The 13,488-nt window shown below is 32.5% G+C and overlaps 1 protein-coding gene across 1 annotated transcript; it reads left to right on the forward strand.

Moving 5' to 3' along the window:
- Nucleotides 1-9,630: 9,630 nt before the first annotated feature.
- LOC134845704 (uncharacterized) lies at nt 9,631-12,599 on the forward strand. The gene is made up of 2 exons (XM_063862795.1): nt 9,631-9,909; nt 11,919-12,599. The coding sequence occupies exons 1-2, from the start codon at nt 9,631-9,633 to the stop codon at nt 12,597-12,599; spliced, it is 960 nt and encodes a 319-aa protein (XP_063718865.1).
- The last annotated feature ends 889 nt before the right edge of the window (nt 12,600-13,488 follow it).

Consider the following 13,488-nt stretch of genomic DNA (forward strand, 5'->3'; position numbering starts at 1 on the left):
GTGGTTCAGTCTCTCATCAAAGTTTGTGTAATTTAGTCTGAGAAACGCAAGAACTCAGAACAATTTATCTCGACACTGAGACATCCTTCTTGGGTAATTGGGATCTAAAACTCGACTGAAAAAGCTTCTTTAAGACTCCACACAATTTTTTTAAGATGGTTATTCTCAGCAGAAAAAACTGCGCTCTAGTTTCCTCAAGTCACTTCGTGGCCTGGTCGGAACACTTAGAAACTGTTCGTTTCTTGAACGCGACGAAACAATTTTTTTAATCATATTTGTACCATAGCCACCACGAGACCAAACTGTACCTTTTGTGAATTGTTAGCGGATTCCGCAACAGGTCACAATCAGATTTGTCGCGGAATTCGCTCAATTGCTATTTTTTTTGATCTCCTTTGCTGTTTTGGATTTCACAAACAAATTTCTTAAGTACTGTAACGCTCAAAATTGCTCCAGAAACAGGTGACTTTGCAAAATCTGCAAAAAATATTTGCGGATTCTAGGGAAAATTGTGGAATCCACAAACAAATAATAATACTTGCGTAAAGTCATATTACGCTCTTGCGGATTTCGCAACCGCAATAGGAATCTGCAAAGTGTAAGCTGAATTCGCATTTTGTTTGGGGGTTCCAGTAATATATTTAGTTACCATTGGAATAACTCTTCTTCATTGAATCTTTGTTTGTGTGTCACCAGCGGAGAGTCAAAACTGCTCAAAAAAAGCATCCCAAAACTTTCTCGCCTTCGTGGAAAAAACAACGGAGGCTATTATTTTGAAGACAATGTATTGAGTGTCAGGGCAGTATAATAGATATACGGCGAGCGCCATCGGTTACTCCTTAAATTTGTCAGAGATCAAGAAAAGATTCAGTACAAAAACTAAATTAAACAAATGGTAACGTAAGTTTCTTCTAAAGATTATCATACCCATATACATCATAATACATCATAACCATATACACATTACAAAGTCACAACCAAATCTCAAGAATTGATTTTGGTTACTCAATTTCAAAATTTTATTTAGTGCTTCTCATATTTTGATCCCCACGACTGTTTGCTGGGATATGTATCCCAACTAGTAAAGGGGTGCATCCAAGATTTTAGTTAACCAACTTCTTAAGATTTGTTATTGGATTCCACTGACAAAAATTAAACTTTTGCTTTTAATTCCGCATTTGCTAGATAACAATTCTAGCTCTAGCTTTTAATTGCTCAAACGTAAGAAATGGCTTGGTTCAGTTTAATAAACAAAATTGCGGAATCCGCTTACAGTTGTGGAATCCAGCACAACTATCTATGTTCGCTTGTTGCGGAATCTGTGATAAAATAAATGTGCAGAAAAAACTTACATCGTAAATAATGGTGCGCGAAATCCGCGGAATTTTTGCTAGCGAAATCCACTAATATTTTAGAACATGTTTAAAAACGTGCCTTTGGATTCCACTGACCTACAGACACCAAATTGTGCGCATATCCAGTGCACAGTTTGGCCTCGTAATGGCATGGTATTTTAAAGAGTCGTCAATAGTTTAATCACAAACGTTTTTTGCAAACAAAGAAGAAAAAACGAACAAATTAAATCAATTTTTGCATCTTTCTCGCCATGAAATGGCTCGTTCAAACGGTTGCTTACAATTTTTTTCCCACTGAACTACCACTGGACATAAAATCATCTCTTGGCCTTGATCAGAAGCTTTTACTATGTTTTTGTCATCATGTCGAAACTTCTTGACGATACTTTTTTCTCATTTTCGTTTTTTTTTCTGTACCGATCTTTTTTTGGTGGTACCAGTTTTTGCAAGCATCTTGTACTAATTCAATTTCGTTCTTTATCGGCAACAGTTACCGGAAAATTGTTTTCATCAAATTTGAACACTCGTTTCATCATACTTGATCACTCAATTCTTCATTTTTGATTATTCGTCGACTTTAAAAAGTGATAACATCGCAGGACAGTCAACAAGATCAAAGTATAAAAATCGATTTAGGAAAACAAATTCTGGTATTATCAAAATCGATAATGCCTTTTGTGGTAATTAGTAATTTTTTATATACCACCCTTGATCCTGAGAGCGGACAGTGGATGCTTTTTGCGCTATTTAATCTTAAAATTTGTATAAAATCTGAAGTGATCAAGTGAATGGCGGCACTTTTTCTCTTTCTTCGAAATTGAATTTTCCACCACTGTTCGGCGATTTTAATCGAAATTAATTTTTCCACCGAAATGTGGAAAAAATGAACCAAATAGATAATTGACTGATTATGAAAAAAAAAATTGAGCTGCTGCCAGAGAAAAAATTCCATCTCACACAAATTGCTTAACAATTTTAATGAAATTCAAAAATTAGCTCGTTTGATAAATTTTTGACAGAAATTGAATACACAGAAACATATGTTTTGAGTATTTTGATCATTTCACAAAACTAAGTTGAAATTTATGCGCAACCAGCTAGTTGAAAAAAATCATTAAATCTTTTTTCATTTATGAAGGGCATTCTTTTGATATCAACGGACACAATTGTTTGTCCAAGCAGTCAAACATTTTTCAAACAGCTAACTTTCAAAATTATTGATTATGGCTGTTTGGACAAAAAAGTTTTCTGCTGGTTTTCAAGAAATATGCTAAGAAAGATACAAAGATTTTTGTTTTTGCGAATATATGAAAATCTATCCAGTTGATATGTGCATTTTTCATTTGAATCTTATAAAATGAACAAAGTATTAATTATGAGCCCAAACTGTTTAATTTGTCAATTGTGAGCGGATTCCAACAAGGACGCTCTCTCTGTTCTTCTGTTGTTATTTAGTTTTCTTTGAGCGTGCCGACAAAAATTTAACATATTAAAAATTTCTCTGGAATCCAGGAACATACAGACACGAAACTGTGCGCCTATCCAGTGCACAGTTTGGCCTGGTAATGTTCATCTCATACGTTTTAAGTACGATACTTGCTTCAGGTCCAAAAATCATCAAACAAAATTTACTGGGGGTTTTTTTGTAAAACTTTAAGCAGTTTTCATGAGGTGTTTCTATAAAAGCACCCCAACCCAAACAGAAAAAAAAAGCCCCCTATACTGTGATTTTATCATTAAGGGGCTATAATGGGAAAAATCCTTTTTTATGATGGCCAGTTTTTCTATCAAAGCAACTCCATTTGCGTAAACCGCAATCAAATTTTGGGGAAAATAACTTTGCTATGTGATTAAAGGAGTTAAAGGGTTAAAAGTCAAATAAATGGCCAGAATTTCTGCAGCGATATTTCAATTTTCCAAGTTTTGAGATTTTTTTTGAGGAATGTTGTTTCTGTTATCAGATTGTTTTTAAATCCGAGAACAAATTCGTAGATGGCATTCATCGATGATGAAATGTTTTGTGTCAGCTGTCAGGAGAGTTTTTAAATTTGATTATTGGTGTTTTTTCAAGTTAGTTGATACTGTATTGTCTTAAATGTTTTGTAATTTACATAACGAGGCCAAACTGTGCACTGGATATAACCACAGACAATTAAGTGGGTGTAGGTCTCTGGAATTCAGAGACAAGTTTTAAATTATATCAGAATGATCAAAAGAAACAAAAGAATAAAGGATAAACAAAAAAGCTTTCTTGTTTTGGAATCTGCTCAAAATTTACAAAATACACAGTTTGGGCTCGTGATTACCCTAAGGTCATCGTAAATCCTACACTTTTTGATGCCAAAGTATATTATGCCAAACTCTGTCTCATATTGAAAGAAAAGCAGAAAACAGTACTTTCTTTCAAAGTTGATTTAAATGCATGTATTTAACTACCTTGTTCCGCCCTAAAATGAATAGTTTTTTTCGAAAAACAAAATGATTTACAAACCTACGATTTTTGAAAAATTCAAGTTTTTACATTGCGCCTTAAATTGATTTTTTTTCAGACAACAGAATGGTTTAAGAACCGTTACGATTTGTGGAGAAGTCAAATTTTGGATCCAAGATACGGTATTGTTTGTTGCACAAAAAATCAAAAAATACTATGAGGGGATTTCAGAACCATTCAGCCCTTATTTTGTCACTTTTGTAATGATTTATTGAAATCATATGATTTAGGAAATCTTGGTTGAATCAAGCGTCAGAAAGTTTTAAAAACTTTCAACTGAAAAATTTTTGATTTGTTTCCATTTTGGGTTAAAATACAAATGGAAAGGAGTACCTCTGAAAAGTGTTGTATAAGTTTCACTCAATTTTTTAAAGCAACTACTGGTACATGAAAACATGTGGAAGCAAGCTCTAATTTGGACTAAATCATGTTCACTTTTTTGGATATTTTTGTATTAACAAAGATAATCACTTAGCTTCAAATAAATTGGTCCTGAACTGGAAACTATTAAAAACTCAAATGGTCGATAATCACACTGCAGAACTTTCCAATGCTCAAAAATCATTAAATCTTTTTTCATTTATGAAGGGCATTCTTTTGATATCAACGGACACAATTGTTTGTCCAAGCAGTCAAACATTTTTCAAACAGCTAACTTTCAAAATTATTGATTATGGCTGTTTGGACAAAAAAGTTTTCTGCTGGTTTTCAAGAAATATGCTAAGAAAGATACAAAGATTTTTGTTTTTGCGAATATATGAAAATCTATCCAGTTGATATGTGCATTTTTCATTTGAATCTTATAAAATGAACAAAGTATTAATTATGAGCCCAAACTGTTTATTTTGTCAATTGTGAGCGGATTCCAACAAGGACGCATTCTCTGTTCTTCTGTTGTTATTTAGTTTTCTTTGAGCGTGCCGACAAAAATTTAACATATTAAAAATTTCTCTGGAATCCAGGAACATACAGACACGAAACTGTGCGCCTATCCAGTGCACAGTTTGGCCTGGTAATGTTCATCTCATACGTTTTAAGTACGATACTTGCTTCAGGTCCAAAAATCATCAAACAAAATTTACTGGGGGTTTTTTTGTAAAACTTTAAGCAGTTTTCATGAGGTGTTTCTATAAAAGCACCCCAACCCAAACAGAAAAAAAAAATAGCCCCCTATACTGTGATTTTATCATTAAGGGGCTATAATGGGAAAAATCCTTTTTTATGATGGCCAGTTTTTCTATCAAAGCAACTCCATTTGCGTAAACCGCAATCAAATTTTGGGGAAAATAACTTTGCTATGTGATTAAAGGAGTTAAAGGGTTAAAAGTCAAATAAATGGCCAGAATTTCTGCAGCGATATTTCAATTTTCCAAGTTTTGAGATTTTTTTTTGAGGAATGTTGTTTCTGTTATCAGATTGTTTTTAAATCCGAGAACAAATTCGTAGATGGCATTCATCGATGATGAAATGTTTTGTGTCAGCTGTCAGGAGAGTTTTTAAATTTGATTATTGGTGTTTTTTCAAGTTAGTTGATACTGTATTGTCTTAAATGTTTTGTAATTTACATAACGAGGCCAAACTGTGCACTGGATATAACCACAGACAATTAAGTGGGTGTAGGTCTCTGGAATTCAGAGACAAGTTTTAAATTATATCAGAATGATCAAAAGAAACAAAAGATTAAAGGATAAACAAAAAAGCTTTCTTGTTTTGGAATCTGCTCAAAATTTACAAAATACACAGTTTGGGCTCGTGATTACCCTAAGGTCATCGTAAATCCTACACTTTTTGATGCCAAAGTATATTATGCCAAACTCTGTCTCATATTGAAAGAAAAGCAGAAAACAGTACTTTCTTTCAAAGTTGGTTTAAATGCATGTATTTAACTAGCTTGTTCCGCCCTAAAATGAATAGTTTTTTTTCGAAAAACAAAATGATTTACAAACCTACGATTTTTGAAAAATTCAAGTTTTTACATTGCGCCTTAAATTGATTTTTTTTCAGACAACAGAATGGTTTAAGAACCGTTACGATTTGTGGAGAAGTCAAATTTTGGATCCAAGATACGGTATTGTTTGTTGCACAAAAAATCAAAAAATACTATGAGGGGATTTCAGAACCATTCAGCCCTTATTTTGTCACTTTTGTAATGATTTATTGAAATCATATGATTTAGGAAATCTTGGTTGAATCAAGCGTCAGAAAGTTTTAAAAACTTTCAACTGAAAAATTTTTGATTTGTTTCCATTTTGGGTTAAAATACAAATGGAAAGGAGTACCTCTGAAAAGTGTTGTATAAGTTTCACTCAATTTTTTAAAGCAACTACTGGTACATGAAAACATGTGGAAGCAAGCTCTAATTTGGACTAAATCATGTTCACTTTTTTGGATATTTTTGTATTAACAAAGATAATCACTTAGCTTCAAATAAATTGGTCCTGAACTGGAAACTATTAAAAACTCAAATGGTCGATAATCACACTGCAGAACTTTCCAATGCTCAAAAATCATTAAATCTTTTTTCATTTATGAAGGGCATTCTTTTGATATCAACGGACACAATTGTTTGTCCAAGCAGTCAAACATTTTTCAAACAGCTAACTTTCAAAATTATTGATTATGGCTGTTTGGACAAAAAAGTTTTCTGCTGGTTTTCAAGAAATATGCTAAGAAAGATACAAAGATTTTTGTTTTTGCGAATATATGAAAATCTATCCAGTTGATATGTGCATTTTTCATTTGAATCTTATAAAATGAACAAAGTATTAATTATGAGCCCAAACTGTTTATTTTGTCAATTGTGAGCGGATTCCAACAAGGACGCTCTCTCTGTTCTTCTGTTGTTATTTAGTTTTCTTTGAGCGTGCCGACAAAAATTTAACATATTAAAAATTTCTCTGGAATCCAGGAACATACAGACACGAAACTGTGCGCGTATCCAGTGCACAGTTTGGCCTGGTAATGTTCATCTCATACGTTTTAAGTACGATACTTGCTTCAGGTCCAAAAATCATCAAACAAAATTTACTGGGGGTTTTTTTGTAAAACTTTAAGCATTTTTCATGAGGTGTTTCTATAAAAGCACCCCAACCCAAACAGAAAAAAAAACAGCCCCCTATACTGTGATTTTATCATTAAGGGGCTATAATGGGAAAAATCCTTTTTTATGATGGCCAGTTTTTCTATCAAAGCAACTCCATTTGCGTAAACCGCAATCAAATTTTGGGGAAAATAACTTTGCTATGTGATTAAAGGAGTTAAAGGGTTAAAAGTCAAATAAATGGCCAGAATTTCTGCAGCGATATTTCAATTTTCCAAGTTTTGAGATTTTTTTTGAGGAATGTTGTTTCTGTTATCAGATTGTTTTTAAATCCGAGAACAAATTCGTAGATGGCATTCATCGATGATGAAATGTTTTGTGTCAGCTGTCAGGAGAGTTTTTAAATTTGATTATTGGTGTTTTTTCAAGTTAGTTGATACTGTATTGTCTTAAATGTTTTGTAATTTACATAACGAGGCCAAACTGTGCACTGGATATAACCACAGACAATTAAGTGGGTGTAGGTCTCTGGAATTCAGAGACAAGTTTTAAATTATATCAGAATGATCAAAAGAAACAAAAGAATAAAGGATAAACAAAAAAGCTTTCTTGTTTTGGAATCTGCTCAAAATTTACAAAATACACAGTTTGGGCTCGTGATTACCCTAAGGTCATCGTAAATCCTACACTTTTTGATGCCAAAGTATATTATGCCAAACTCTGTCTCATATTGAAAGAAAAGCAGAAAACAGTACTTTCTTTCAAAGTTGGTTTAAATGCATGTATTTAACTACCTTGTTCCGCCCTAAAATGAATAGTTTTTTTCGAAAAACAAAATGATTTACAAACCTACGATTTTTGAAAAATTCAAGTTTTTACATTGCGCCTTAAATTGATTTTTTTTTTCAGACAACAGAATGGTTTAAGAACCGTTACGATTTGTGGAGAAGTCAAATTTTGGATCCAAGATACGGTATTGTTTGTTGCACAAAAAATCAAAAAATACTATGAGGGGATTTCAGAACCATTCAGCCCTTATTTTGTCACTTTTGTAATGATTTATTGAAATCATATGATTTAGGAAATCTTGGTTGAATCAAGCGTCAGAAAGTTTTAAAAACTTTCAACTGAAAATTTTTTGATTTGTTTCCATTTTGGGTTAAAATACAAATGGAAAGGAGTACCTCTGAAAAGTGTTGTATAAGTTTCACTCAATTTTTTAAAGCAACTACTGGTACATGAAAACATGTGGAAGCAAGCTCTAATTTGGACTAAATCATGTTCACTTTTTGGATATTTTTGTATTAACAAAGATAATCACTTAGCTTCAAAGAAATTGGTCCTGAACTGGAAACTATTAAAAACTCAAATGGTCGATAATCACACTGCAGAACTTTCCAATGCTCAAAAATTTCCAAGATTTTTCTGACTTTGTGGGTTTTTATAATTGGCATTTTTTGTATTATTTGCTGAAATCGTTTTTTCTGTACATTTTTGGGCCAGTTTTCTGTAGAGTTTTGGGGCAAGCGAAATATTTTTTTCAAAATGTTTTTTTTTGAGTTTTTTATTCACACAGGTCAGAGCGATCTGGGCTACTTGAGCAGCAACTAGCTACTGTTTTGAATTCATGTGCTTGTTTTTTACTATTACGTTTTATCTGCAACAAATCATTGGTTGCTGTTGTTTTTAATCATCGGAGATTGCGAAAAAAAATTAAATCTAAAATATTTGTTAGCTAAAGTTTTAAATGTTTGATTTAGAATTTGTCCAAGTCACCGAATTTGATAAAAAATCTTTGTGTGAAAATAAGCCTTCACATGGCGAATCAGGGTAATTACCCTTGAAGTGCTCCAGTTATGAAACACAGTTATAAAAACAATTGAACATATTCAGGGGCGGATCTAGGATTTTCTCGAGGTAGGGGAAAGATTTTCAAAATTGATTTTCAAATTGATTTCTGAGCTCTCCCAGATCACTATAAAGACCCCATTTTGACCAAACTTTCTACGCGGTAGTCAAAATTTTAAAACAACAGGCCAATAAAGGCGATTTTAGTCATTTTTTGGAATATTTTCACCAAAAAATTGTGTTAAATTTCCTGATGAACATATATGGCATATAATTATTTGTTTTATGCAGAATTGATTGTTTTCATTTGCTTTAATTTTGAACGAATAGATATTATTTCTGAGTATCAAGAAATGTTTTGAATACTGAACTGTTTTGATACTTTTATTGTAGTCCAAATTACAACAGGAAGTTCTTCAAGGGTGTGAATTACTTTGAACTGGAATATTGACTTTGTTTCATGATGTCTAGATTTTAAATACTTTGCAGACCATGTATGATTTACAAGGCTTAAATCTAATCTATTTTCTTGAGTCTGTTTTCGATTTATTTTACAAATTCAAATTTATTTTTTAGACAGATTTATTATAATGTCGAATAATCAGCCTGAATAATTGCTGGCAAGGCATATTTTGGTCTCTGAAATAGTTTTTGTTTTCAAAGTGTTTGAAGTATTCGTTGATTAATTAGGCAGCTCAACTTCAATAGTGAATCAATGGAGCTTGGATAAGTTTGATAAATATATTGTTTTGCTTATCTGATTTTAAAATTATCTGATGAAGCAGAAGTCTCTACAGACATCTCTGATAACATAATTGCTTTCTTCTGCATTTTACTATCTCAGAATTTTGTTCAAATTTCAGTTGTTTCAATTTAAGGAAAAATTTTTTACCAAAATGGATGAACAGGCAGCAAATACAACCACGGTGAATCCCGAGTCAGGAACCGCCGAGATGGCTCTGACCATAAAAGTGATCTATTTTTCGGGATTGCTCATAACTCTGGCTGGCTTTGTGCTGAACTGTTTCTGTTTTCTGGCGGTCAAAAACCTGCCCGAATCCAGTGGCTCTACTCTCATGAAGTATCTGGCAGTTTGGGACTCCATGGCTGTGTTGGAAGATGGAATTCTTAGATGGGGCTTGGAACTGCTAGGTATCAATTTGGCAGTTGTGCATGTAAGTACTCAGAAGATATGCAAATGCCACCCGACATGCTGATGCCTTTTTGGTATTCTACCGAACCGAACTAAATTTAAAATGTACAATTTTATACAATGTATGGTTATATGTTTCTGCCCTAGTCGATCAAGGGAGGTTATCTTGCAAGATCTTGCAAGAATCTTGCAAGATTCTTTTAAAGAGGATGCATCTCTTTAAAAGATCTTGCAAGATTCTTGCAAGATCTTGCAAGATAACCTCCTTTAAAGATAATCTTTTTTTTGCAAGATCTTTTAAGAAACAATTTTTTTGGGCAAAAACAGCTTTACACGCGAAGACAACCAAGTAGCGTTCGTGGAAGAAGGAAGCAATCTTAGCTACGCATACATACACACAGCCCGCTAGGCGGTTGCCCCCAGAAAGCTTTTTTTTAAAACTTTTTTTGTAATAGGCGGTTATCTTCAAGTTTTGATCGACTACTTATACCTTAATCTCTCAAAATAGGAAAAACGCATTTGAGAAGAAGTCGTTTGCGATGAAAGCTTCACTTTCCTAGAACATAGCCAATCGAAGATTGCAAAGGAGTAATGAACGCAAGTAAACATTAAAAAATAACACTGACGTTGTTGAAAAATCTCAACTTTCAAAACTCAAAGAAAAAAATAGAAGCCCTTTAAGCTCTTTAAATTTCTAGAACAATTTATGATGGGCGCTTTTTTGATAACATGAACCCGAATTGAGAAAACTGGATCAATAAGTAAAGTTTTTATTCTCTGGAAATCTAAAAAGTAAATTCCACTTTCAAAACTAGAAATCGATAAAAACGAAATATCCCCGGTTTGAACTAATTAAAGCAATTCGTCACAAAAAATTTTTGGCCAATAATCTTTCAATTTTCGCAAACCAGTAGCCGCAATAATTGCGAATAAACTAAAAAGATTTGATTGGTTGATACTTTTAATCTCATTGAATAAATTAACAACAAATATGCGACTACTTTTTAACGCATGATTTTTGTCTAATTTTATTCGTTAAGCATTTATTTAAAGTTTTGGATTCTCGTTCTAGAAACAATTTTTTTGATCTTACACCTAATTTCTGTTATTTTTTTTGTGTTTTTCGACAAATTTTGCGATGGTTATCTTGCAAGATTCTTTCAAGATTCTTGCAAGATAACCTCCATCTTGCAAGATCTTGCAAGATAACCTCCATCTTGCAAGATCTTGCAAGATAACCCTCTTTTGCAAGAATCTTGCAAGATCTTGCAAGATAACCTCCCTTGATCGACTAGGGTGGGCTTGAAATTGTTAAAACTATTTTTATCATGATTATGATTATGATTTTATTATTATGATTATTATTATTAATATTATGATTTTTATCATTCCTATTATTATTATTATTATTATTATTATTATTATTATTATGATTATTATTATGATTATTATGATTATCATTATTATTATTATTATTATTATTATTATTATTATTATTATTATGATTATTATTATTATTATTATGATTATTATGATTATTATTATTATTATGATGATTATTATGATTATTATTATTATTATTATTATTATTATTATTATTATTATGATTATTATTATGATTATTATGATTATCATTATTATTATTATGATTATTATTATGATTATTATTATTATTATTATTATTATTATTATGATTATTATGATTATTATTATTATGATTATTATGATTATTATGATTATGATTATTATTATTATTATTATTATTATTATTATTATTATTATTATTATTATTATTATTATTATTATTATTTTAAGGTTCTTTGCAATTTGTAGAAAACGAGAAAATTTTTACAAATTATTTTAGCTTCTAGTCGCTATACCTCTAAAATAAAAGTTTTTATTTTGAAGGAATTGAAAATTGAGGCTACAAAATATATTTTGCTACTTGTCATTGATGTGTGCACCCAAATTTGTGACAAAAGATTCTTGATTAATTTTTTTTTGGGGAAAACAAAAAAAAACTATTTTCAGGAAATCCTGTGCTACATGTTCAACATGTTTTCCTGGTCAACCAATGCGGGCGCAACCTACACCGTCATAGCGATGGCACTGAACAGAGTTGTCGCAATCAAAGCTCCTTTCTGGTACAACAACAATGTCTCCTCAACGACTGCCCATAAAATCAGTCTGGCAGTTCTAATTTTCGCTGGCGCAATGGGGAGTCAAGCTCTGGCGTTTTACCGTCTGGACAAAACTCGAGGCTGTACGTGGTTCAGTTCTTTAAATGCCGCTTTTGTGATGGCATTTGTCAACACGGCTGTCTTCTTTTTTATACCCATAGTCGTGTTGGTTGTCAGCGACCTTATATTCGTTCGGGGGCTAGCCGAACGCACGAGCAAATCTCTATCATCAGGAGCGAGAGGAGCGCCGACAAAAGACGCGGCGACTCTAGAAAGAGAGAGACAAAAAGAGTCGCGGGCACGAGAGTACACGATATTTCTAATTTGTTTGACGATCTCGTATCTTGTTTGCTACTTGGGGGTGGTTATCTTTTCATCTATGGCTGGGTGGGGCGCAGCATACGGGGATCTGTTGCGAGTCATCAGCAAGTTGTTCGTGATTGTGAACAACTCTAAGAACTTCATTTTCTACTATATGAGTGGTGATGCATTCCGGTCAGCGTTCAAACAGGTCTTGCGTTCGTCCAAATGATTATCAGCATTTGTGGGAAAGAATGCACTAAAGAAAAAAAAGTAACAGCAAAGAAGCTCGACGTTAATTTTTTGGTTACTTTTTGGCCACACTTTTTTTCGTTAGTTTTTGATGTCAATGTTAAATTTTTTGAAACCAACGAAGCCTTGATCGAATTAGAAAAAAATTAGCGTCACTTTGCGCAAAAATTTTTCCTCCGAAAAAATTGTACCGAGCCCCCATACATGTTGAAACTCCCTTGAACTGTTAAATAGATTGCATCATTATTAAATACACACTATAGGTTTTATATTTTTTATCTACACAACGGCAACCTCTGAGGTCGATCCTAGAAAAAAACCTGATATTAAGAATAAAGATGATTTCTTTTAAATTTCTGCTTACCGCAATTTCAACTAATTTCCCGAACGCTTTTCTTTCGCTTGTCCTTCAATTAAATATTATCCATGCTTTTCCCTATTTTTCAGTTGAATTTAAATCTTGGACCCTACAGTTAATTTTACAGTCATAATACCTAGTTATAATTGCCATTGAAGTCTTCTTTTTAGGCTTACCAATTTTGTAATCACAACTTGTCTGACCAATGAAAACCAGAAAAAACTTTGGATTCATTTCTTTTGCAATGCAAAATCAGGTACTAAATAAACAGTCCTACAAATTTTAAGTGACTTTTTGTATTGAAAACGTTTAGTCGTGAATTGAGAACAACTTAATTCACGACCAAAGCAGGTCACAACTCTGCTTTAAACATTTTAAAATCCTAGAAACTCATGAGTAACTGCTGTTTTACGCGAATAACTTTTTAGTAATAGTTACAATTCTGGTATCACAAAAAGTAAAAAATTGAGAAAATCATTCCAATCTGGAGCTTTTTTTTCAAAAAAGCTCA

Source organism: Symsagittifera roscoffensis, chromosome 1 (assembly GCF_963678635.1).
Source record: "Symsagittifera roscoffensis chromosome 1, txSymRosc1.1, whole genome shotgun sequence".
Lineage (NCBI taxonomy): Eukaryota > Metazoa > Xenacoelomorpha > Acoela > Convolutidae > Symsagittifera > Symsagittifera roscoffensis.

What these genes read in the sequence shown, in the direction of transcription:
- LOC134845704 (XM_063862795.1), top strand. Translation starts at nt 9,631, where the DNA reads ATGGATGAACAGGCAGCAAATACAACCACGGTGAATCCCGAGTCAGGA. An exon ending in TCAATTTGGCAGTTGTGCAT is followed by an intron (nt 9,910 to 11,918) that starts GTAAGTACTCAG and finishes AACTATTTTCAG; the next exon opens with GAAATCCTGTGCTACATGTT.